The 25,895-nt window shown below is 41.5% G+C and overlaps 3 protein-coding genes across 5 annotated transcripts; 2 read left to right on the forward strand and 1 right to left on the reverse strand.

The window, feature by feature from the left end:
- Positions 1–2,829: 2,829 nt before the first annotated feature.
- On the reverse strand, positions 2,830–9,920 carry pcmt (protein-L-isoaspartate (D-aspartate) O-methyltransferase). 3 transcript variants are annotated; one of them, XM_030781427.1, is made up of 8 exons: positions 9,797–9,919; positions 7,201–7,305; positions 6,987–7,018; positions 6,716–6,820; positions 6,329–6,449; positions 4,792–4,877; positions 3,982–4,151; positions 2,830–3,144 (listed from the first exon to the last, which is right to left on the reverse strand). In XM_030781427.1, the coding sequence occupies exons 1-8, from the start codon at positions 9,849–9,851 to the stop codon at positions 3,132–3,134; spliced, it is 687 nt and encodes a 228-aa protein (XP_030637287.1). In that variant the 5' UTR covers positions 9,852–9,919; the 3' UTR covers positions 2,830–3,131. The 3 variants fall into 3 exon arrangements, with proteins under 3 accessions (XP_030637287.1, XP_030637288.1, XP_030637289.1); XM_030781428.1 differs by lacking the exons at positions 2,830–3,144; positions 7,201–7,305 and having other exon boundaries at positions 3,897–4,151; positions 9,797–9,920; XM_030781429.1 differs by lacking the exons at positions 2,830–3,144; positions 6,716–6,820 and having other exon boundaries at positions 3,897–4,151; positions 9,797–9,920.
- An 845-nt stretch (positions 9,921–10,765) lies between these two features.
- Positions 10,766–14,106, forward strand: nup43 (nucleoporin 43). Its single transcript, XM_030782524.1, has 8 exons — positions 10,766–10,951; positions 11,051–11,173; positions 11,328–11,411; positions 11,860–12,022; positions 12,322–12,457; positions 12,566–12,717; positions 12,819–12,935; positions 13,705–14,106. Exons 1-8 carry the CDS (start codon positions 10,832–10,834, stop codon positions 13,932–13,934), a joined length of 1,125 nt encoding a protein of 374 aa, XP_030638384.1. The 5' UTR covers positions 10,766–10,831; the 3' UTR covers positions 13,935–14,106.
- A 427-nt stretch (positions 14,107–14,533) lies between these two features.
- lats1 (large tumor suppressor kinase 1) lies at positions 14,534–23,500 on the forward strand. Its single transcript, XM_030782404.1, has 8 exons — positions 14,534–14,619; positions 15,592–16,079; positions 16,970–17,123; positions 18,172–19,637; positions 20,463–21,045; positions 21,680–21,862; positions 22,403–22,509; positions 22,970–23,500. Exons 2-8 carry the CDS (start codon positions 15,729–15,731, stop codon positions 23,498–23,500), a joined length of 3,375 nt encoding a protein of 1,124 aa, XP_030638264.1. The 5' UTR covers positions 14,534–14,619; positions 15,592–15,728.
- The last annotated feature ends 2,395 nt before the right edge of the window (positions 23,501–25,895 follow it).

Below are 25,895 nucleotides of genomic sequence, written 5' to 3' on the forward strand. Positions count from 1 at the left end.
TACACTCAGTCTCTCCATGGTGTCTGTGCATATATGTGTGAATGCATCGAGAAAGGGCATGGTACTGGTAATGTATGAGTTTTATGATCAGACTCTGCTTAGGATGTTCAAACTGAAACACAAACAATTTCGATGTAAAGTATATTAAACTGGGCCATGTGCAGCAGCAGCTGAGAGTGTAAGAAGTCTTACATAAAGGAGTATGCGTTTTGGTTTGTCTTTCTAATCAGTGTCTGATTTTTAAAATACGGCTTGACATTTCATTAGACTCAGTGAACACGATCTGCGCTCCAAAAATCTGAAATGGCGATCTATCCTCATGCCTTTCCCTTCACAGCTCTACACAGTGAATGGATGGGTTGAGTCAAGGCTATCAAAACCATCCCGTCTTTATGAATATCAGTGAAGTCCAATGAATGAGGTCAGGGAGAGAAAAGAGGGAGCTTTATCAGAATTGGAACGTGGCCCCTGGTTTAACTGAAGTGTGTCAATATATGCGCTTTCATGAAAACATACGATCTGACTTTGGCCTCCACAGAACTTTCTGGAAATTTATCAACTCTAAGCTCCTCCATTTTTTGTGTCTTTTCTGCACACACACTTTTAAGAGTTATCAGTGCTTGTTCTTTGTGTATGCAAGTGACTCTCAATGCCTCTTCTTGTCCAGTCATATTTCTATTTATATTGAATTAAATATTCCTGCTGTCACTTTAACAGTTCTTTTTGATGAAAGGATTTATTTTGATGAAATTTGTGGAAATATATATTTCTACCAGTAGAGGGCACTTAAATGTTGTGAGTGCTATATGGATGTGCCGTTTTGAGTGTCTGTGATGAAAAGAATACACAATATCACGTTTAAGGTTTTTTTGTTTTTGTTTTTAAGTCCTTCATGGTATTAGTTGTTTTGGTAATACTGCTCATGCAATCAGATCATCTAAAATTTTCCTAAAATATTAAATCCGTACAAAATTTTCTTCACTTGTTATTTAAAGTTTCTGTCAGTCAAGAGATGTGATTGGACATGTTGTTATCATATTTCTCTTCAAAATGAGTTTTGATGTGTCTTCTATTGCCAAATGTTAAACTAAGTGCTGTTCTATACCAACAATTTCTCTCTGTGTACTCTGTGTAAATGCATTGGTATATATTTCAGAGCCGTTTATGGTATATGCCTGAATGTGAAAACATAAAAAATGTATTTAAAGAACTAAGAAACTCCATTAAAATCCGGAGCAAAACAGACAAAAGGAAAATGCGGAAGTCATTCTTTTCTTTTAATCTGTTTCCTTACAAATCCTTCTATGAAAACTACAGTCCAGATTTTACTGCCATACTAAATGACAATTTTCCCTGGAGCATATCTTACTCAAAATGTGCTTTCTCAACTAATATTCACATATTCAACACACAAAATATTACAATGGATTTCAAACAGAAAGAATAGTTTTATGAGGATTGTTGCAATTCACATGAAAATAGCTATCGAGAGACAAAAATGTGCAAATTCAGGTTTCAGACTTCATGAAATCATTGTTGGATTATTTTAAAGAAACTAATAGTGAGGTTATTTATTACATGAAACTGCAAAGTATACAAATGTTTTTTGGCCAATGGTTATGAATGATATACACATATGTGAGTATGAAATGTGTGTATAGACACACATCAGTGTTTTCATTTGAAGCATCCCAATAAACAGTCATTAATATAGAAGAATCTTTAGATCTGCAATGGAAAACACAGGGGACGTGCTTTATTTAGACGTATGCAATTTCACAAACTGCAGAGGCCATGTATACTCACTAAATATGAGTGTATGTGAGTGTGTTTGTGAGTGTGTGTGTGTGTGTGTGTGAGCGTGTAAATGTGCAATATCATTTTAATTTCGGAGAAGAAGAGCGGTAGACATTCATATGCTTTGCGCTGAGGTTTATTTGTACAAAGCAGTGCTTCTTAACGGTGGCAGTCACAAGCCAGTTGGCCCACTATATAGAGGGGGTATTCCAGAAAGCGGGTTTAGTGAAAACTCAGAGTTAGTTAACTCAGAGCAAGTAGTAAACCTCCCAATAGAAGAGGGCTATGGCTTTGTTTTGCCAGGAGAATGAGGCCATAGGGCTCTTCTATTAGGAGGTTTACTTCGTGCTCCGAGTTAACTAACTCTGAGTTTTCACTAAACCCGCTTTCTGGAATACCCCCAGAATGTTGTTATGGAAACCAGTGGCAACGGGCAAGAGAAGAGTGGAAGAAGAAAAAAGCTGAGCTCTGTGTGTGTGTGTGTGTGTGTGTGTGTGTGTGTGTGTGTGTGTGTGTGTGTGTGTGTTTTTTTTAAAATGTGTTCATTATACGCTTTGAGGGCGTTAGATCCGGCGGGAGGCCCAAGACTGTGATCAAGGTGGGCAAATCTTACAATGCTTCTTGTGTGGTGTACTGCATGTCAAACAACTACATATACAAGTCCAATCATCACGTGGCACAGTTTTTTAGTGTGCATCTCTGTTTAAATACTGTTAGCTGGAGGAAAAAAAAAACAAGCTAAAAATAGGCATAAAATATTAGCATAGGGCAATACAGCTATCTATTGAGATAGTCAGACGCACACTGTTGTAGCTTTAGTGAATTCTGATGGGTCTAAGCTCCTCCCACTCTCAGTTGAAATGCATGAAATAACTTTAGTGTAGACTGACTGCAATACTTAAATACTTTTTTTATCACCAAAAAAAAAAGGATAGGAAAAAAAAACAGCGCTGCACCAAATTTCATAACCAAAACAAACAAAACAACAAAAAACAAAAAGAAAAAAAAAAACCCTGCAGGCATGGAAAAGAACAGACAAAACCCCCAATTCCTCACACATTTTTTTTTTTTCATTAAATAAATCAGTCTATTCATTTTACACTGCTGGGGGTTCCTTCAGTCACACAAATGTCTACCTGTCTCTGAGAAACAGACAGAGAGAGAAAGAGTGAAGAAAAAAAACAGATATCCTATTGGCTGTTGTTTGTTGTGTTTGCTTGTTTTGTTTTGTTTTTTACATTTTGACTGATATCCAATGAGCAACAGGAAAGCTGGAGCCAGGAAGCATATCCAAGAGTTCACGATGAGTGGTTGAGTATTGCCTTTCAGCCGCATCACAGCTCGTCCCTGTGGGGGGGAGAAAAAAAAAAAAAAGATTTGACGGTTACCATGGCACCCTGACCAAAACAGTCCCACCCATCCCCACCACAAGCCTTCTGTATTAATAGGACGTTCTCTTAAACATGCAAAATGCACAGGTTTGAGACAAAAAGTGCCTCAAAATGTTCATGCCCACTTAAATGCAAGCCATTTCCTGTTTCTACACCTTTCTAGTGTTTGTATAACAAGCTGGTTTGATTAGGAATCCTTCTGATTAAGGGTCGTTTTAAGAAGAAAACTCATGGTAGTACTGAATGAGAGAGGCTATTTTTGAAATACAAATGTACAAGAACAAGCAAAAAAAAGGTCAAATGCTGCTTTTAAGGGCATTCTTGTTTCGTTTTTGTTTTTTTCAACAGTCTGAACAGAAATGAACATGCTGCAGTTATAATGCATTCTGGTCAAACCATCACCCTCCTTTCTTCATTAAAACCATCAAAAAAAGAAGTCTCTGTATAAATCCAGGTTATGCATAGACTATTATGAAAATCTCTTCACCTTGCATCTCTTCATTTTTTTTTTTTTTGTCTTTTTCTTTTCCATCACTTTGAGGTGCATAAAGCACACTCCAAAGGTAGATGCAAAAATAAATAAATAAATATCAATGAATAACCACACAAATTAAAACGAAACACAGGCAGTTGTCATGGTATGGGGGGTATGGGGTAGGGGGGAGCAAAAGAAGAATGACAGGCAGCAAACTCAGCCCGGGGGGGTGATCTGTCCTCTGCTTCAGGCCACACTGTTTCACCTTTACCCTGTGAAGGAGAGGGGGAAGGAGAGGAGGTAGGAAGTCACTTCCACCTGGACCACTGCTTGTCTTTGTCAGTTAAAGGCACGTAAATCACTCCCATCAGGGGCTTCATTTTGGTGCTGCCGTCCTCCATCTTATCGTACTGCTCCAGCATCTGGTTCCCGCCGGCCGGACCGACGGGCAAAATCAACCTGCCGCCTGGCTTCAGCTGGTCCAAGAGCTACGGGGCGGAGGACAGGAGAGCAGGTGTTACACCCGCAAGGACACACACACACACACACACACACACACACACAACACAGGCCTCGCAATCTTGCTAACACACGCCCACAATCTAGCATGCGTATTATTGGACACTCGCTCTCTGTCTCCCAGAGAACCAATGTTGTATCTATGCTTTAATATACAGTGCTGACTCGCTCACTGACATACCTATATACATTCACTCTCTGTATATACACCCATTCATATATACATATATATATGCACACACAAATACACATACTTTATATACACTTACTCATATATACACACACACACATATTTACACTTATTCTTTCCCTTCAATCTCTCTCTCTCTCTCTCACGCACACACACACTCATACACATATCATCAGGGACTCATTTCTACATGGCTATTCTGTGGGTTACAGCCGCCTACTCTAAGGATCATTCTTCCGTTTGACTAAATATGAATATGACTAAACGTCAGCGAAAAAAAATTACACACAAGCTAAATACAGCACACAGAAACACCAAAACTATGGTGCCACTTTGAATACTAATTAGACAAAACAGTTCACATTTGAAGGGGGGCCAGTGTAGAGAGTTTGAGTTTGATTTGTAGAGGGGGAACGTACTGCCTGTGGGACCGTGGGAGCGGCCGCCCCGACGTGAATGGCATCATATGGTGCTTCCTCTGTATGTCCCATCCTCCCATCTCCCACTAAGAGAGAGAGAGAGGGGGGGGGGGAAACAGGAGTGTTAGTCAGCAGAAGAGAAAAGAAAAACAGATAAGGAGAGAAAGTCGCAAAGAGAAAGAGAGAGAGAGACAGAGAGAGAGAGAGAGAGAGAGACAGAGACAGGATGGGATGAATGGATGGAGGGAGAAAGGGTGATGAGCAGATGCCAGACTGAAATGATGCCAGTCTTGTTGGCAAGGTAAAGAAGGGCGTGGAGGCAGAGCTGCGACAGTAATGCAGAGAGAAGGAGCAGCCGCCCTCAATAATTCAGCACAACATCACAGGGACCTGAGCTCTGTCCTTAAAAAAACCTTCCAAACTTCCCTCACACAAGAGCACAGCCATGCTCAAGAATGCCTGCTAAAACACCTCCACATTTCCATTTCCATTCAGTCACTAAACACATGATATCACCCAGGAAAGGAAAATGACAGAAGGTGTTCCTTGATTGCTAAAGAAATAAGTTCATCTCGGTCCAAATCTAAAAGACAACTCAAGGTCACTTATGGGTCTGATACCCGGCTACTACCTAAGGCGCTTTTCCACTGCAGGGTACCAGCTCGACTCGCTTTTTGGTACCTGGTACCTCGTTGGTTTTCCACTTAGTACCCCCTCGATGTCGCTGGTGATGCCGCAAGAAACTGTCGTGGCGTCAACATACTACATGACTGTCTGCAACGAGGACTTGCGACTTTGGGATTTCATACTACACATTTGAAAGAGAAGCTAAATAACTTTGTCTGGCTACCGCTACTCAAAAGTAGCTCAGCACTTGATATAAGTGTCAGTTCCAGAATGGATTCACCCTCAAATGAAGAGGGTTTATAATGACTTTTTTTTTTTACCCTCTTTCAATATTTTTCCATTACCACAACATGACAATCCATCAGAAAAGATTCAGTAAAGTCATCTACTTTCAGTCCAAGCACAGCGAAAAAGTTGTAAAGAAAGCTTTAACACAACTTGAAAAGACAGAGTTGTGTCCTGTATCTGGGAATTGATTGTTCCAGTGATAGCTGCTTTACACTTGTCCACTGCGGCCAAGGGAAGACGACCGGCCACGATCCCTCGGACAGGTTTGTCAGCCATGGTCGTTCTCCCATTCGTTCCCGGTCGGACGTCGCCGGCGGCCAGGAGCCTACGTAGCACAGAGCACTGCCACGTGAACAATGCTCTCTTCTCTGAGCGTCTTGAGCTGTCGCCTGACGAGGCCTCGTCGCGCGTAGAATGAAAGGATGAGTGATTGGCTTCGGAGCCAATCGGAGGAAGCTCATGCTAGCTTCACTCGCCTCGGCTGCCACGTGATGGAGGGAGATTATGAGATCTCTTGGGCAACTTGATATTCCAAATAGGAGAGAAAACTGGAAGGGAAGGGGGAGGGGTCGTTCCACATGTAACGAAAATAAAGAGAGATCTGATTGTCATGTAAACTCACCAATGAGCTTGACTCGACCTGACGATATTAAACTGGGATCATCCTTCTTCACATTGTTTACCGAGTCATCCACCAGTTCCTTAATGTGATCGATTCCTATTACTTTACCTTTGGGACCAACCTGCAAAAAACACCGGCAACATTGAGACATCCCAGGACTTTTACTTTAGAGAAATCACTGTTTCAAACTGTGTATCCGTCAGTGCCTTCAGGACTGTCAACAGAAATGTGGGTTTGTATTCTCAATCTTTCCAGACACACAATTAAATTCAGCAAAAATCACTATTTGTGCAAATGTGAATTATACAGCCAATGATACGCATTACTATACTAACATGTACAAAAATTGTGGTGTCAGTCCCATAGCTGAGGTGAAATCCTACCCACCATTCTGGCAAAGCATACAGACAGGATACCGCTGCCCGAGCCCACATCCAAAGCCTTCGCCCCCTCATACAGCTGGTCATGCAGGAGCTCCAGAGCGTACGCATGCTAGAGGAAAGACCCAACAAATCACAGTTGCATCAATACCTGCTAAAACCACAGAGCCCATCAGGCAACAGGAGGGCCAGCTGCCATTTCGGCTCAAATGGCTACTTCTGCTTGGTTCTGTCACAATGGTTTGTCTAAAACTGTTGTGAGCATTCTTAGAACCTACCATATGTGGAGCACTGATGGTTGCTTGGTAACCTATGAAAAATGAGACCAAAAAAAGTCAGTATTTAGTGTAAAGAAGAGAGCTAAATTTTATCCTGTTATTAATTAAGCCTATATTGCCAAATGACTGTTCAAGTCAGGGTGTTCAAGTGCAATGTCATAAGCTTTTTCCCCATTCCCACTGAAGAAAAATACTCATGACACTTTGTATGTACCTATTGACTGTGGAGAATCCATATAGGGGTTGCATCTGGAGTAATGTGCCCGGTCTGTAGCCAACATAACCTCATAGACTTTATCTGATTTAATGATTCCATTTTCTGTGGACACACACACACACACACAAAAAAAGATTTGGGCGTTATAATTCCCAAACGCTGACAAAAGAGACGCTCTCCTTCTTGTAAGTGTCATGTTGTATCCCTTTCGTACACACACACATGCACAGAGTACAGAAATCTCAGCTCCTCAGCAGTGGTGCCAGCAACAGGAAAAAGACCGGAACAGCTGTGTCATCCACTCTGGTTACTCACTGAACATTTTAAAACTGTGCTTAAGACCAGACTACTGGACACTCAATGACTTGTCACACTTGAAGAGGGGGACACTCCATAAAGCAGGCCTGGGCTGTGCGCTGGATCATTTGAACAAAATACACACACACACACACACACACACACACAGTAGTGGGAACTGCACAGCGGGAATATTCCAAAGCTTTTCAGCTACTGGACAATGCTGACTTTTGATGGTAAGACCTAGACAGTGCACCAGAGTTATGCTGCTGAGTAAGTATACTGTGCGAGGCGAGAAAAAAAAAGGTTAAGCTTAAAGGAGCATGTTGCTAAAATATACTCTGAACTTTTACACATGAAATATTCAGTCATTTTTTTTCAATGTTATGCGTCACAGCAAGTGCTTATCCAGGTTAACTAAATTGTGCCCATGTATATTCAAAGAGCTGACCTAAATCTTTAAGAACACAGAGAAAACAGAAAAATAACTGCATGACACAGCAACATATTCCATCCCTGGTTTGAATAACATAAACAACCAAAAAACAAACAAATAAACAAAAATAGTTAAATGCCTGGGTGGAAAAAGACACTCAGAATTACACAAAAATCAAAAACATCTTGATTTAGACATGACGCAGCATGGATGTAGGCAAAGTGGGACACCAGCATCAGCATCTTCAAATGAGTTTAATCCAGTTCACACTGAAAAACATCACATCTTCACATGGAACTACACTCATTACAATACTTTCACGCACGTATATACACAGTGAAATATTTGACAGGTGTGTATGCTGCAGGGTGTCCCGTCACACAACACCCTCCCCCCAAAACCCCTGTCATTCAATGTTACCAACAAGTCATCAGATTTTCTGCATGTCACGTTTGGAATAACTGTCATGTAACCTTAATAGGCAGGGAGCTGGGGCTGGACTAAAAGTAACACTGACTGACAATTCCCTGCTGTCTGGCCAGGAATCCTTGTTCTCTAATTGGTCAATCTATATTTGTACTGCTTCTCCTATTGGTCAATCATTGTGCCTTCTGTATCCGCATTAAAATACTGTCACACAGCCACTAAAAAAAAGAAAATCAGCAAACTCCCACGCTAACATTTTCGCACTGATGTGCAAACTGTGTGACCCATTGCCAAATAACTGGGCCAGTCTCCTCTATGGCAAAAAGGCCAATGTGCTTTGCTCGGCATTTAAATATAGCCCCCCTGGACACTCGCCCACTGAATGAAGATAGCAAACTCAAGCAAGACGCATATGAGCCGAGTAACACGTCCCCAGTCCAAGTAGAAATATAATACAATCAAGTCACACAGGTTAAATTAATTTTACTACAGCTGGTAAAGACCGTTCAAACTTAGAATGCGCTGACTGACAAGATCATTTAAGCTTTCTCTTTCCTCATGCTCTCTCATCAAACACCAGCAGTTCTGGAATTCATATATCTCTATTGGAGTACAAGACAAACCACGCCTGTTTCTACTCATCAAGTAATCAGGTGGAGCAGTTTTTTGGAGAACATAGAAAAGACCAGGCGACTGAGTAGCGTAACACACGCGGGCATCTGCCTTCGACGACTTCATAATTTGGCATAAACTGACAATGTTTCCGAGGACCCAATGGTTCTCGTTTTCTTTACAAAGCTTAATGGAATTGCCAAGCTAATGACAATAAGTGAGTAGCCGTATCGAATAGGCAGCGAGACTAACGTTAAGGCGTGAACTTCTGAAGTAGATGCACCACAGGTTCTGAACTGCAGGGCTGCCCCGCCCATTGACTTGCTTGTTTCACTGATAAGTCATGCTTTGCTCATGAATTGGGCGCGATGGATCTGACTGCTCTCATCGGTCACAAATTTTAAAAATCGCACGACAGTTGCAATATCAAACGACGTCGGGTAGTGTACAAATTAGCCTGAACATTGCTTTCTTTAAGATGACGTCACAACGTGGCATGACTCCATAGTGACAGTAGATATTTGCAAGGGGAGCTTTCGCTTAGCATGGCGTAGCGACATACATTTAATATGTGTATTACCTTATACCAGAGATGCACAAAACAGCTAACAACTTTTCTAAATTTTGCTTCCCCCGCTTCGTTCCTAAATAAAGTTGAAATCGCGCAACGTATCAGTTTTTGTCATCTGCTGGCCGTGTAGTTGACTCGTCCCCTCCCCCCTTTGCACTGTTGGAGTAAACAGATGTTAGTTTCTATGCATTTTGGTCTGTGGAGTGGCTTTTAAAACAACGTTGTCTGGTAAATAAGAGAAGGAAACTTACTGCGGAGATTGTTGACGAGCTCTGCGTGGCTAGCTCCTCCAGATTTCCAGGCCATTATTACACACACTCTGCGGATCAGGTAGAGAGCGGCTGTCAGTGCCGCGCCTGCGCACAACGCTTTTCCTACAACACTTACGACTTCCAACACAGACGGAGGCGATACGTCACTTGACATATCTTGCACTTCCAATCCGTGCTTATTTCCAGTTCTTCATAACATTAACACCCGTCTTCGGTGTTAAATGACGCGTATTCACATGAACAGCTATGCAATATTTTTGTCAATCTGGACAAATCACAGAAAAGGATGAGAGAATGCGTTCATGGCTTAAGAAATTGTTCTGCCGTTTTTCTTCCAGTAGGGGGGATGCAGGAGCTTATTACCAGAGCACGTGACGTAGTGCATTTGGGGTGGCATTTAAGACAGTTTTTGGGGGCTATGTGAATAATAGAACAGCGTTTTCAAAATAACGGATAACAACTGTTTAAACGATTAGCTTGTGCTTTACAAACGAATAAAGGGTCATAGGCTGTGTAATCATTCAAGCACAGATTCGGCACACTTTAGAATTACATACACATAACCGTTGTGTCCCCCATTTAAGATTAACTGATAATTAAATAAAAACAGATAATAAATAAAATTAACTGGTTGACTTGATAAATTCTGTGGTAATATATAGCGGTCAGCTTTCGAAACTAAATGCATCTTAGTCAATGTTAAATCAGTCCATTCTGTGAAGAAATGCTGCATGGTTTGTATACTATATGCATATGCATACTTATTGTTGTATCTATTCCTGTGGCACAGAGGCATGTATAACCAATATCCAGTGCAGTATCTGGTTAGTACAGCATGTGACGTATTTCTTTTGTCATTAAAAGTGTTGTATTTACAAGCGCACAGTTTGTCTTATGGGAGCCACCGTAGTAAAACGGAAAAGGAGGAGCTGGCGGGATAGAGGAAAACTTGGAGCATGTTGACAGATCTTGTAGTAAAGAAATTTAGGCTAACATTGATGCAAAGATATTAAAATGGACTGTATCGCCGCCAAATACGTTTCGCAGAAGATCAGTAAGATTAGATGGCGACCTGTTCCCTCAGAATCTTTACATCAGCCTGACGTTTTTGCCACTGGCTCGTGGGACAACGAGGTGAGCAGTTATGAATCCGTCTACGTCCATTGTAATGAGACCCAGAAACATAAACGCCCGAATTAATCTTAATAGATCGAGTCCTATACCTCTTTTCAGGACAATAAAGTTTCAGTCTGGGCTGTTGGAGAGAATGGAGTTTCCAGTATGGATGACGAATTCGAAGGCGACCCACAGTTGTTGTGCGAGACAAAACATGAGGGAGACGTGTTAGACCTTCAGGTGAGCGCGAGGATATAGTAATCTAATCAAACACGTTGGTGCAGAGCAGATTTTGTTTTACCAGCGCTAGTGTACGACAGACTTGACAAATGTGGGTTTTTTTCCCCCAATGTGACGTCTCTTGGGAATTTATGAGCTTTTATTACAATCTTAGTTTCTAGACCAAGATAAAATTGTTGCAGCATCATCAACTGGAGCTGTGACCATCTTTAAGCATCACCCAGATAAAGACAAGGAGGTATGAAAGGCACATTTTAAGTTATTTAATTATTTGTTTGTTTGTTTATGACTATTGCCACTCTCTCTCTCTCTTGCTCTCTCTCTCTGTTTTTGCTTAACATTTAGAGAAATGTGAGAAGAAGTCTTCAGCCCATATTTATCAAGCATCTCTTTCTGTTGATCTGGGATCAACGTTACTTGATTCAAATGATTATGTGTGAAAGGATTGAGAAGGGCATAAATCTTATCTGAGACTCTTTTAAATTTGGTAAATGTGCCCCCTTGATGTTATTGACATTCTAGTTTAGGTTTGCAAAAAGCATTAAAACAGAAAAAAACCCCATTAATTTTTAGTTTCAAGCAGCTGTCAGTCAGTGTACAAAAACCAGTCAATCCAGCCAGGAGCTCTGTTTGCAAACTTTTTTATGTGTATATGCGAATCTGTTGTCTGTTTTTCTGACTTGCAGGGTCTGTCAGTTGCCCACACGTGGGAAAGGGCCCATCGCTACCCTTGTGATAATGCCCCATGCACTGGGGTGGTGTGTAACAGCCCAGAGTTGGTCTCTGTGGGGGAGGATGGGAGAATAGTCCTCTACAAAGTAGACCAGAGAGCAATTCTGCGTGTAATAGGTCTGTATGAATCAGAAGTTTAATACTTTCATTCACATACATAAAGAGTTAGAGCGCATTGTTAGACGTTGCGTTTCAGTGGATGAGTAATGAAGTTAACTATATTGTATTTATATCTATGGCTATCCATGTTTTAACTCTATAAATTAAATTATAGATTATTCTGACATCCCAAACTGAACTGTGATTAAAACATTATTGTAAGTATGTGAATGGCAGATTTGTTCTGAAATCTTTCTTTCTTTCTTTTTTTTTCTTTCTTTTTCTTTTCTTTTTTTTTTTTTTATACGATCTCACAGAGAATGCAGACAGCAGCACCATCCACGCAGTGACCTTTCTGAAGACAACTGGGGTGCTGACGGTGAACTCCATCGGTCAGCTCAAACTGTGGGACTTCAGACAACAGGGCAATGAGCCAGCACAAGTCCTGTCGCTGTGAGACCATTCAGCAATATCTTTTTACTGTCTCAGATATTATACTTCAGTTCAAAAGAAATGTTGAACTTCAGAATGCTTGTGTTTGTTTGTATTTTCTCTGTGTAGAACAGGGGACAGAGTTCCACTACATTGTGTGGACAGACACCCCAACCAGCAGCACATTGTGGCCACTGGGGGGCAGGATGGCATGCTTTGTATCTGGGATGTCAGACAAGGAAACATGCCTTTCTCATTAACAGAAGCCCATTCTGCAGAAAGTGAGGTTCACCTAATGAATATCCTGCCTTGGAATATCACTGTAAATATCAGTTTGAAAAGTAGATGATTCATTGTCAATTTGGTTTTTATTCCACTGTAGTGTGGGAGGTCCACTTTCACCCTTCCAACCCTGATCACTTATTCACTTGTTCAGAGGATGGCTCCTTGTTGCATTGGGAGTCTTCTGCAAATTCAGATACACCATCATTCTTGCAAGGTAGGCCTTAAACCCACAGCAAACCTGCAAGTGGGTCAGTTAAGTCAGTCTTCACAAACAGGAGAATGACAAATATTGTCAATGTATGTTTTGCTTGCGAATACAACAGCTTGTCGAATAGCATAGCTATCCATTCAATCCAAGTTCAAATGCAGTATTCTTGCTTTATGATCACAACACTATAGAATTTGTTGTTATTCTCTTAATATATATGCCAAGTAATTTGTGAGTCTATGAAAACAGAATTATCAGAACAAACAATGCTGTGTTTGGTCAGGTTTTATATTTTTTTACACTTTGCTCTCAGACACTGAGCATGAACATGGAGTGTGTGATATTATGATGATGATGGAGGTACAGCTCTGTATTTCGATGTGCAAAGAAATTTTGCATCTTTAATTCTGACTGAAATACAGCCCTGGTGTTTCTAAAATTAGATAGTTAAATAAACCATTAATATAATAAGAAAAGTGTATTTCTAATATTTTCAAATCTTATGATGGTGATTCAGATAAAAACAATACTGATGTAATGTGAAGTCATTGTTTTGGTATTTTAAAGTATTTGGAACCCATAAATGTCTTTATTTGGTAACTGTATGGAAATGAAGTGAGCATTTTGTCCGTGGTTTGAATAAAGAATGATTGGTTTAACATTTCCTTTTTCAGTCACCCCCAATTATTAGTTCAAAAATATAAAACAGGTCAATTTAAAAATTTGTAGTTAGATCTCTGTCAGTCTAACTGTGTTTTTGTCCTCATTCGTTAAGGTGGGAGAAATACCAGCATCATATCTCGCAGTGCAATTGCGCCTGCTGGTGGGAACCAGTCTCTCATCAGTGCTTGGCTTGCTGGGGATAGCAGCAAGGGGCGTCTGGAGACAACACACATGCTCCCCAGTCAAACCCTCTCAGTGAACAGTCTAGATGTGCTTGGTCAGTGCCTAGTGTGTGGAACTGATGGAGAAGCTATTTATGTAAACCGCCAGGTTCCAGTGTGAAATATCTTCTGGCTTTGATCGTATTATACATGCGAAATGCTCTTTTGAACAGCTTTGCACAGTAAATTCTTGATCAAACCAGAAATGTGGCATTTGAATTTGTCTCCTTTCCCTGCTTTCCCCTGATATATTAAGGTGATTTTCAGATGTTCAGAACGAATTTGAGTCAAGTGCTGAATTTTGGTTTATGTATGTTGTGGTTGATGTATGATATAGTCTTTAATCTTTGAGCTCAAAATATCAAACGATTACTTTTGACATCTGTTTTCTGTTATTTTACTTTTTTTCTGTTATTTTCTTTTATTGTTTAAATAAACTGAATAAAATGATTAATAACAAGAACCCCTCTTTAAATTTGATTTTAAATTTGATTGATTGTTAAATTAACGTCCGTTGTGAAGAGTTTCTACTTCTTCGTCTTTTGAGTTTTAACCTGTGGAGGGCGTCTTCGAGCCCCCGAATTGACATCCGGGCTATTGGTAATTCCTATGACAGTCACTGAAATACCAAGGCGACAGTGTCAATACAAAAGCTACTTAAGCTAGCTTTTTAAATTAGCGTTAATTATCTGAATTATTCTGTCAACATTAAACTGAACTCGGAAAGAAAGTATTCCTTGGATGATAACATTTGTTTATTACTCGAGAAGAATCCCTGCAAGATCATGATTATAGCGCTGGCACGGGTAAGTTACTTTATTGTTTGTCAATGGTTTGATAGTTTAGCTATGCCAGCTCATTAGCTTAGCTTTTAGCTATAGGCCTCATATCGGGAGCTCCATAGCGTTAGGTTTAGCTAACTTAGCTTTTTAGCCGTTAGCTCAATTAGCTTATGTGTTAGCAGGAGGTAAGCGAAGCTATCCTAACCCTAGTTTAGCAAAGTTAACTGGTTGGGAATTATGGAGGTTGGTGTCCAGTGTTAGGGAATTGTTACATAGGCTTGTGCGTTTGGTATGTTAGAGAGAGGGTAAGGTGATGGTCTGTTTATTGTTATTAGCAAACTAGGGATATCAGCGGTATTAAAATAACCTAACCCGGTAAATTATTGAGTTAACGTTTGTTTACTTGACTAACCCTAAACCGTAATACATATCTCAGTTTAATTACGCTACCGAGCTAAGCATCGAAGGTAACGAGCTATGCTAACGTAGTCCTGGTCGTAACTTTGGGCCTTTTACTCAGATGTTACAATTTCTTAAAACTGCAATGTTCCCAGCCAAGCGTGCTTAAAATAGAAAATTCCAATACATTCATTAACTGTCGGTCGCTGAATGAGCAATACTAGGTAGCAGTAGGCAACCTTCGATAGCTTGGGAGAGAATGATCACTTTGCCACAGATTTTTGTCAAGAGTTCTTAGTGCTGTTACGAGTTTGGTATTTATCACTGAATTGAGTTCGAACGTATAGAATTAGCTAGCTGTCTGATATTAGTTTTGATTTATTTGCGCTCAAGCCAGTTTAGCAAAGCTGATGTTTATATTAATGGGAGTGCAAGTTCTTCTTATGTACCGCTGTAAACAACTGTTTGCAGTGGCACAATTAGGCAGAGTATTAGCGCATGTTAGAACGTATGTAAGCCTGTACCTGCTTCTTTTCTTTAGGTTTAGCAGTGTATGACTGGGTACTGATCTGACATCACATGTTTGTGTAATAACAGGTGTGTTGAAGTCTGGTGGTATGCAGGTGTGAAGTAAAACACTCTGCACACACACACCACTGGTGACATCGTAGCAGCCACTTAGAGCTGCACGAAGCGTTTTCTCCTCCTTTCGCTGTGCACATACATGTTTTTCTATGAAGAGAGGAGAGAAACCCGAAGGTTACCGACAGATGAGACCCAAGACGTTTCCTGCGAGCAACTGCAGTGGCAACAGCAACCAGATGTTGCAGGAGATTCGGGAAAGCCTTCGGAATCTTCCCCGTCCCTCAGATAGCCTCAAAGTGGACATGGGGGTAGGCAAGGTACCCCCTGAAGACCCGAGGCAACAGGGACGTTGTACCAACCCCAAAAACCCCTACCACAAAGCCTTGCAGGAGATCCGAAAGTCTTTGTTGCCGTTTGCCACTGAACCAACATCTGCCAGTCGAGGCTCTGATGTTAACAAGCAGATGCTTCAGGAGCTACAGAGCGCTGGATTCGAGGAGGTAACTGAGAATTAAAAGAAAATGTCACAAATGGTGTTTTGAAAAGTGATTTTTTTTTAACTTGATGTTAATAGTATATGAAAAAGAGGATGAATTAACTGTGTATGTATGGTGCTTTGTTGTTTTTCCCCCTCTTTCCCTTCAAAATGAACTCAAACATTCATTGTACCGAGACAAGAATGTACCACCATGTCAGTTGGCAATTTGACTTATTTGAAAAATGATAGTTATGGTATGTGGAAAGACAAGCTATATCAGTGACATGGTGTGTTATTATTCTCAAAGATGTTTTTAACCACAGGTATGCTCTTTGTTTTGTTTTTTTTCCTTTGAAAGTAGGTTGTGATGATATTACATTATTGTAGTTTCCATTATTTAATGGACTGGTAAAGTCAGTAAAAGAAAAGTGATAAAAAAAAATAGAAACATGTTCAGTACATCATTATGCACTGTCATATGCAGTGGAATCTGAATTTGCATGCAAGTTGTCATATCCCTGTCAGTGTGAATGTACAGCCATTCAGTATCACTGTTCATGATGTTTAGGCCCCTGTCGCTTGTAGATCACATCTGTTCCTTCTTCAGCAAGATGTTGAGTGATGTTAAGTAACTGCTTGTCTAGTCCTGAGATTGGATGCATCACTACTACATCACTACAGTAGTGCGTTAAGAAACAGACAAAAATCCTTATGCACAAGATCAGAGAAACACACTATGCAAGGGGAAAAAAGAAAACTCGCAAAAAACATAATTTTCATCTGCTTAGGCTAATGTTTCAAGCGAGAAGAAGTCTGACGCTGACAGAGAAGTCAACGTATTTCTGTCTCTCATTTTGTGTTTTCACCTGTGCTGCATTTAAAGGCATTAATCCCTGTGGTCTTTTTGCACAGGAAATGGTGATCCGTGCTCTGAAACACACCAACAGTCGCAGTGTGGAGGCTGCCATTGACTACATCAGTAAAATGAGCTACCCAGACCCACTGAGAGAACAGATGGTCTCTGTGGCTGCCCGCCCAGTCAACACAGCCATGAAAGCACCTCCTGGTAGGTCTCCATTCCCCTGGGAAGGACGGTTATGAATTCTGTGGCCTTTATTCAAGCTGTTATCAGAAACTGGCTGTTGTGTTAGCTCTGCCCTTTAGTATTTGCCTTACTGCAGTCACAGACAATTATCTGTGTAGACTAGTCATGGAGGCGAACAGAAGCTTTTGTGTTTTATAAGTAAGCATGTGCTGGTGCAGAATGAATTTCTGTGAAAAATTTTAGAATTGTGGCTACAAAACATTCCATTGTAGCTTTGTGGGCTTCTGTCTGATTTTTTTTTTTGTGTCTGTGTTTCTCTGGGTGTGAAGATTAATAGATTGGCACGGTAATCTATTAACTGGTTTTCCCACTAAAACTGCTGATTATTTGATTTGCATATTGGCTACTCTCCTACCTCATTGTGCTAATCTTAGTTCTTTAACCCATTAAAACCAGATGCAAGATTTGCGTGATCCCTTTAAGATTTTGTGCTACGTTTGCATGCTTTTACCTTTAGAGCCAGATGTGATGTGAGCGTGTTTTAGATGATGTCATAGGTGTCAAGACCTGTGACCGATGAAATGCATCAGGATTAGCTGAAATACACATGAGGAAGGAGAAATGCTTTCTTAATTTTAGCCCATCTTAGCCTCTTAGTCTCTGTTTGGACTGCAAAAACGTTTCTAAAGTTGCGCTTCAGACAGTGACAATGGCTGACGACCTGAGTGAGGGGAGAGACATTGATGCGCTCCCTCGTTCAGGAAAACAGGCAAAGCATTTCATGCTGAAAACAAACAAATGAACAAAAACAAGCATTTTGCCTTCCCCACATGTATTTCAGTGAATCAGATGCATTTGATTGGTTGTGGGTTTTGAAAATGATGACATCATCTAAAACATGCTCATGTCGCATCCGGCTCTAAAGGGAGACGTATGCACATGTCGCACATGGTCTTAAAGGGATCATGTAAATGTTGCATCCGGCCTTAATGGGTTAATGTAAGCTGTTGGAGATGTACACTGTCTGCTTTTGATGTGTGTGTTTGATTGGCTGTTTTCTCCTCTTTAGGCCCCACCCACATCCAACAGCCAGTCTTAAGGAGGCAGAGCTGGAAAGGTTCAAAGGAGTCTCTGGGCCAGCAGAGACATGGTCCTATTGTGGTTGATGGTATGATGTACCGATCCAACAGCCCGGGGCCTCAAAGTGACCTTTCAGGCCGCCCACCCCCCACCTTCCCCCAGGGTCACCCAGGTAACAGTCAGCGGGTCAACCCCCCACTTCCACCCCAGGTACGCAGCGTTACCCCTCCTCCAAACAGGGGCACCACTCCACCCCCATCTTCCTGGGATTCTAACCCATCCACAAAGCGCTACTCTGGAAACATGGATTACCATGTACCCCGTATTTCTCCAGTACCTCAGGGTGCATGGGCTGATGGGTACCCTGCGCCAACTTCTCAGAACCAGCGAGGGATAAGCCCGGTCTCTGTGGGCCGCCAGCCCATCATCATGGCAAGTTCTGGGAGCACCAAGTTCAACTTTCCCCCTGCATGGCCCCAGAATGGTTCAACCTCATCTGACTACATGGGGATGCAGAACGTGGGTATGAGTGGTGGAAGCAGGCAACCACCTCCTCCATACCCTATAAACCAGAGCAGTAGGCAGAGTCCTACAGCTCAGCAAATGCAAGCAGGTGGCCCGGCATCTTCCGCCAACTATGTAAATGGTGGAGGTATGCCTCAGTCTATGCTGGTGCCCAACCGAAACAGCCATAACCTGGAAATGTACAACCTGGGTGTTCCTCAGCCCTGGTCCCAGTCCCCTCAACCCCAGTCTTCCCCAGGAGGCACCAACCAGAGCATTCCTGTTCGATCCAACTCCTTCAACAATTCCCAGTTAAGCACCCGACAGGGCCCCGCGCCCAGTTCCCAACCCTCAGCCACAACCGTCACAGCAATCACCCAAGCGCCAGTCTTGCAGCCTGTGAAGAGCACGCCTGTGCAGAAACCCGAGTTGCACACTGCCGTCGCTCCTACGCATCCTCCCTGGATGCAACAGCCACCCCCTCACCCTAGTGCCTACCAGGACTCCCCAGGGCCAGGACATCAGATAGCACAGGCAGTTCCTGAGGTGCCTAGCTATCAGGGTCCACCACCACCCTACCCTAAACACCTCCTCCAACAGGCTACTCCTCCCTGTCCTACCTATGATGGTGGGTCCAAGCCCAGCGGGGGCAAAGAGGAGGTTGCTGAGGATGACACAGCTAGTAACAGCTCCAGCGACAAGGCAGAAGCCATGGATGTTGCCACGGCGCCGCCACCACCGACGAAAGACCGTGACAATAAGCAGATCACCACATCGCCTGTGCCGGTCCGGCGGAATAAGAAGGATGAAGAACGTCGCGGGGAATCCAGAATGCCTATCTACTCGCCGCAGGCTTTCAAGTTCTTCATGGAACAGCATGTTGAGAACGTTCTGAAGAACCACCAGCAGAGGATCCGACGCAGGAAGCAGCTGGAGAGCGAGATGCAGCGGGTTAGACCTTCAGCTTCCTCCCACTATTGCTCCATCCTCTGTCCTTTCAGAATTTCTGTTCTCTTTTTTCTCCCCTCATTCTGGACGTTTTTCTTGTTTGTTTTTGCTTTGTGGAGCACTCCATGTTCTTCTTTTTGTCTTTCCTTTTCTTCCAAGCTGTATCTTTTTTCTCTCTCTCTCTCTCTTTCCCCACGCTCTCGGTGAGAACTGGTTTAGAGAGAATAGAGGTATCTGCTAAGCTGTGACCTGAGTGGTCTACACAGAGAAGTGACCAAGTAAGCCAGTGCTGATGAACTGACTTTGATCTGAAGGCATGAAACTGTCTCCTGATGCATGGAAAACCGTATTATTATTGCATGCCCCTGTCGATGTGACACACTCCATCAGCAATTTTCTGTGCTTGTCAGTGTTTATAATCGCATCGCTAATATCATCTAGTAACTGGTTTCCTATTTATAAGGACATTTGCCCCAAAATGGGAGCAATCAAAGCCCTAGAGTTTGTCTTGCTTGTTAAATGTAACTTTGAGTTATAGCCAGTCAGCTGTAGTTTCTGAGTGGAAATAATGGGATACAGTCCCATTGTTTTGGTTTGTGATCGTGTTGATTTTACTCAATTTTGTGTTGTGCACTGAACAAGTGATAGCTTTCCAGGTACACTGCATCACCAACATGTTCTGGAAAGTTCCTTTGAGAGATTCTGACCTGACTCGATTTTGTGATCTGATCCACCTTTGCACTGTTGTGTGTTGTAGTGTTGTGTTATATGAGTGCTTTCATATTAGGAAGTGTATTTAAATTTCTCCCCTGTGTGTATTTGGTTTAGGTGGGTCTCTCGGGAGACGCCCAGGAACAGATGCGAATGATGCTGTGCCAGAAGGAATCCAACTACATCCGTCTGAAACGGGCCAAGATGGAGAAATCCATGTTCAAGAAAATCAAAACCCTTGGCATAGGAGCATTCGGAGAGGTTTGCCTGGCTCGGAAGGTCGATACAGGGGCTCTGTATGCCATGAAGACCCTTCGCAAGAAAGACGTTCTCCTGAGGAACCAGGTAGCTCACGTCAAAGCAGAAAGGGATATCCTGGCCGAGGCGGATAACGAATGGGTGGTGAAGCTGTACTATTCGTTCCAAGATAAGGACAACCTGTACTTTGTCATGGACTATATTCCCGGTGGGGATATGATGAGTCTTCTGATCCGGTTGGGAATTTTCCAAGAGGAGCTGGCGCAGTTTTACATTGCTGAGCTGACCTGCGCTGTCGAGAGTGTCCATAAGATGGGCTTTATTCATCGCGACATTAAACCGGACAACATCCTCATCGACCGTGATGGACACATTAAACTCACTGACTTTGGCCTCTGCACGGGGTTCCGCTGGACACATGACTCTAAATACTACCAGAGCGGTGAGAGCAGCTTTCACAGCTGTCATTTTAGCATGACATTACCATTCTGATTCAAATGAAAGCAGCAAAGGCAAACAAAAAAGTATAAATAGATTTTATTTTTTTATTTTTTTCTTAGAATTATGCTCAATGTAATGTAAAACCATAAGATGTGAGTGATTTTAGGTTACTTTTGGAATTGTGCCTTTGTGTGCATTTTAGTTGTTTTCAGATTGAATTATTATGATATTATTGTGACATTTTTCCTTTTTAATTTCTGAGTTATTAGCCTACATTAGTGCTTGAGGAAACCACCATTGTCTCTTGTATGATTGTGCCAGATTACAGAGTGTAGTTATTTGAATTAGAAATTTGAAATTCAGCCATATAAGGGAAAAATGTTTTTTTGGTCCAGATTACAAGTATTACAAGAGTTTGGCCTGTTGTTTTGAAACAGTGATTTGTTCAGCATAAATGTTTGCATATATTTCTACATTTGCAAATGTTTTTTTTTTTTTATGTCACCTGAAGTGGTAGCAGTTCAATACACTTAGTAAACTTCTCTGTTAGGAATGAGTGAGATGAGTGATAGCCCACCTGTCTTCCAATACTTTCATGTATTATACTAATACGTAACTCTTACCCTTTGTGACAGGGGACCATGTTCGACAGGACAGCATGGACTTCAGTAAGGAATGGGAGGATCCGGCCAACTGTCGATGTGGGGACCGCCTTAAGCCTCTGGAACGCAGGGCTGCTAGGCAACATCAGCGGTGTCTTGCCCACTCCCTTGTGGGCACACCCAACTACATTGCCCCTGAGGTCCTGCTCAGGACAGGTGAGTGTATGCCATACACCTCTACTGCTTTTCCCTATAACTGTAGGAATATGGTTAAATTGATTAAAGGACCTTTCGTATGAGATGATTTCTCTTTCCCACTCACCTCAGTATATTCTGTCCAACTAAAGTAAACTCTGGAGAGACTGTTACTCCAAAGAATATTATCAGTATAAATAAAAGAGTGCTGGACACAAGATAAGATGAGATAGCACTTTATTAATTTAAACAAATAAATCACATGATGCAGAGTGAAGGAGAATGTAGATAGCTTATAATAGTGAAATGATCCAGTAGGCAAGCATGTGAGCATGTAATGATAAAGTGCCAAACACAAAGTGACACATTTACACGATCTGAAATTGACAGAAATTGTCTGTCAGGTGAATTTTAAGTTTATTCATGGTTATGAAAACCAGCTGATGTGGCCAAATAAGACACTCTTTGAAGCTTTATGCTCTTAAAATTTTTTAAATTGAAATAGAAACATTTAAATATTTAGAGCTGATTTTTGCTGACGTTTCATCTGTTTGTTTCCAGGTTACACTCAACTCTGTGATTGGTGGAGTGTAGGAGTCATTCTCTATGAGATGTTGGTTGGACAGCCACCTTTCCTGGCTACGACGCCCCTAGAAACCCAAATCAAGGTAATAGGGTTAACTTAGAAATGTCCAGTCAACTACTGCTGTCAAACAGTGTCCGTTGTGTGTAACCAGGATATGATCAGATTGTTTCATCCTGCCAATAGTCCACAGGGTGAATGTTTGTGATAGGACGGAAATTAAAATCTGCCATTCACAGTCCCTCTCGCTTACTTTTCTCATCTGGGCCACTGCGGAGGGAGAAATGACCTCAGAATACAAACACTCACTTTAACCCTCACTTTTTTTTGTAGACTAAACCATATGAATATGAATGTGTCAGTGTGTGTGTGTGTGTTTGTCTTCCTGTAGCCTGGTTCAGACTTTCATTTAACACCTTATAAAACACTGTGTGTCTTAAGTCTGCTCTTTCATGGAACCTGATTGTTAGGTACTAGCTTTGTCGTCCAACACAGTGCCCAACACGATGAATGCATTCACTCAATCCTTTTTCACGTCTCCACAGGTGATAAACTGGCAGACCACACTACACATCCCCCCGCAGGCGAACCTGAGTCCTGAAGCTTCAGACCTCATTGTAAAGCTGTGCCGAGGGCCAGAGGACCGTCTCGGGAAGAACGGAGCGGACGAGATTAAGGCCCAGCCCTTCTTCAAGACCATTGACTTCTCCTGCGACCTGAGGCAGCAGCAGCGTCCTGCTCCTTACATCCCCAAAATTGCGCACAGCACCGACACCTCCAATTTCGACCCCGTCGACCCTGATAAGCTGTGGAGCGACGACGGCACCGATGGGAACTGCAACGACACGCTCAACGGATGGTTCCGGAACGGAAAGCACCCGGAGCATGCCTTCTATGAATTCACCTTCCGGCGTTTTTTTGACGACAATGGTCACCCCTACAGCTGCCCCAAACCCATCGAGTACGAAGGCTATGACGGGGAGGAGGAGGAGGAGGCAACTTCACCACAGCAGGAGAGGAGTGAGCAGGAGGAACCTCCTAAAGGAGCGCAGGGGAGAGATTTGGTCTATGTGTAGTGTAACTTTACCGGGGGGGGGGGGGGGGGGGGGGGGGGTGACTGACCTGGCAGTGTGCTAGTGTGAGACTGGATTATTGGCACACAGTTTCTTTTTGGTTTTTTTTTTGTTTTGTTTTTCTGGTTTGTTCTGGATGAGCAGAAGTAAGAGATACATATGCTGTGTGGTTACAGCTCTGAGGTAGTGTGGCATACACTAAGCAGAGTTTTCCAGCTGCGAGGCTTACAAAAGGGTTCAACTGTCACTCTAGGAGTTGGAATTTCCTTTTACACATCATGCTGTAGGGCTCCTTTATTCTATGGTGTACCTGGCTACTCACCCCTAGTGTAGTCTGTGTAAATGAGAATTAGATACAACAAATAAGGTGCTCCTTATTTGAAAACTTGTTTAACACCCCCCCCCCCCCCTCTCTTTTTAAAAGCCTTAATTTATTTTTAAAAAATAAATAAATAAACAAACAAAAAAATGATGTCAGCTGGTGACACTAGTCGGTAGGCATACACTACATTTTTTTGTGTCTCTTTAGTTGAACTTGACTTTCATGAGAATTTTGTGTCTTAATTTATAATTGAGTAGGTTTGTTTCTCACTCTGATCTTTGGTTAGATACATGCAGGGATTGAATGAATGGTTAATTCTGGAAATTACTGTTGCTGTGCCTTTGATCTTATGCTCTCTTTTCACCAAAAAATATGAGGGGAATTGAATTTTTAAATGAGAACTAGTTAAAAACACAGATTTTTGTGGATTATACTAGGCCTGTTGTGTATTTTTTAATTTATACATTTAAAAAATGTATTTATAAATTATGCTGTATAAATCTGATGTACAAATTGTCCTTTCTTTCTATTACTTGGTGGTTTAGGAAACAAACTGTAGGACTTGTCTTCTAGATTCTTCGAAGCCTCATTCAGTCAGATTTTAATTTAATTCTCGCCATTAATTTTGACCTGTCTGCCTTCATGTACACTAAATAGTAGGCTTTGTACTGTTTGTGGTTACACATGCACACACAAACACATACACACACTCTCTTTTTCTCAGCATCTTCTGCCTTTTAACTACAGTCTGTTTACCAAAACACTAGACAGTTCTTCGTACTGGTGACATGACTGATGGTAAATAAGGAAATCACGGAGCTTTTTAAAACTGGATTAAGTAATAATAATAATAATAATAATAATAATAATAATAATAACGGTCTTGGCGGGTATGTTTGCGTGTTTGTTTGTTTGTTTGTAAACCTTGTCCAAAGGCACCCTCTCTGGACCTGTTAATCTGAATGAATGAGTGAATGTTGGAACAGGGGGAATATGTTCACTCCCTTCCGTTCTGTCTCTGCTCTTAAGTTAGTGTCTTTCTGAGGAGTCTGAATGTAGTTCAGGATGTGGATGATGATGATGGTAATTGTGATGACGATGATAATTTGACATTGCTGCACTGATTTTTAACTGTTGTCTTGTAACCAGGAAAAATACAAACATTGGTGATTTTTATGTGCAAATACATTATTGGGGGTTGGATGCAGGGAAGCCTGGCTGATAGTCAATAAAGAATGTTAAAGCACAAATATGAACACAAACCATGTAGCATGTTTTTAATATTAACTGTCTTCTGCAAACAAGCTGCACATCAAGGTCACTTTTCACAACTGTGTAGTCTCTTTGTGGCATTGCATCACTTCTTTCTGAAAAACACAGAACCCAACTGAATATTTTCTCCCATATTGGTAACAGACTTTTTTTTTCTTTCCTTTTTTTTTTTGTTACATTTGTATTAATTAAATCTTAGTCCTGGTACTATTTACAGGCACTTAAATACAAGTCCAATTATGATGTATATATTCTATTAAATTGCTATGACAACCCCACATGGCATATTATGTAAAACTATCATAATGAACCTGCCTTTCTATCTTTGTGTTGTAGGCTGTAGATCAGTTCATGTGCACTGTATTCAGCTACATTCATGGGATGCATTTTGCTGGAGAGAGAGCTCAGTAAACAAGTATATGCAGTTCAAGCTACTATCATGGTTGTTATGGAAAACTTTTACTATCGTAAAACTGTAGCTTCTAGTTTTTACTTTATACCATGTTGGATCCTTAAATAGCAGAAAAGCAGTTAACAATCTTTATGTTTCCAAATGATTTGTACATGTTCTGTATAAATACTCCATAATATATTTATAGATGTGGTCTAATTTCAGTGTACGTTAATGTAGCTATACAAATCTTTTATTTTGTATGAGGACTTTTATTGTGTTATTTTGGGGAAAGTTTCTGCTATAGTTGGTATCAGTGTGAATTTGGCAATAATGAGGATTGTTACAAAATGGCCACCAAAAAAATCAGTTTCAAAATAACAGTTCGACTGAAACAGCCCCGCAACTCTCCT

Source organism: Chanos chanos, chromosome 8 (assembly GCF_902362185.1).
Source record: "Chanos chanos chromosome 8, fChaCha1.1, whole genome shotgun sequence".
NCBI classification, from domain to species: domain Eukaryota; kingdom Metazoa; phylum Chordata; class Actinopteri; order Gonorynchiformes; family Chanidae; genus Chanos; species Chanos chanos.

Bases quoted from the DNA above. Each gene is read 5' to 3' on its own strand.
- lats1 (XM_030782404.1), top strand. From the start codon at position 15,729: ATGAAGAGAGGAGAGAAACCCGAAGGTTACCGACAGATGAGACCCAAG. The intron at 17,124-18,171 runs GTAGGTCTCCAT...TCTCCTCTTTAG, and splicing joins AGCCATGAAAGCACCTCCTG to GCCCCACCCACATCCAACAG. The intron at 19,638-20,462 runs GTTAGACCTTCA...TATTTGGTTTAG, and splicing joins TGGAGAGCGAGATGCAGCGG to GTGGGTCTCTCGGGAGACGC.
- pcmt (XM_030781427.1), bottom strand. From the start codon at position 9,851: ATGGCCTGGAAATCTGGAGGAGCTAGCCACGCAGAGCTCGTCAACAAT. The intron at 6,821-6,986 runs GTAGGTTCTAAG...TCTTTCCTCTAG, and splicing joins CCATCAGTGCTCCACATATG to CATGCGTACGCTCTGGAGCT. The intron at 4,878-6,328 runs GTGAGTTTACAT...TCTCTCTCTTAG, and splicing joins AGGTCGAGTCAAGCTCATTG to TGGGAGATGGGAGGATGGGA.
- nup43 (XM_030782524.1), top strand. From the start codon at position 10,832: ATGGACTGTATCGCCGCCAAATACGTTTCGCAGAAGATCAGTAAGATT. The intron at 11,174-11,327 runs GTGAGCGCGAGG...TTACAATCTTAG, and splicing joins GAGACGTGTTAGACCTTCAG to TTTCTAGACCAAGATAAAAT. The intron at 11,412-11,859 runs GTATGAAAGGCA...TCTGACTTGCAG, and splicing joins ACCCAGATAAAGACAAGGAG to GGTCTGTCAGTTGCCCACAC.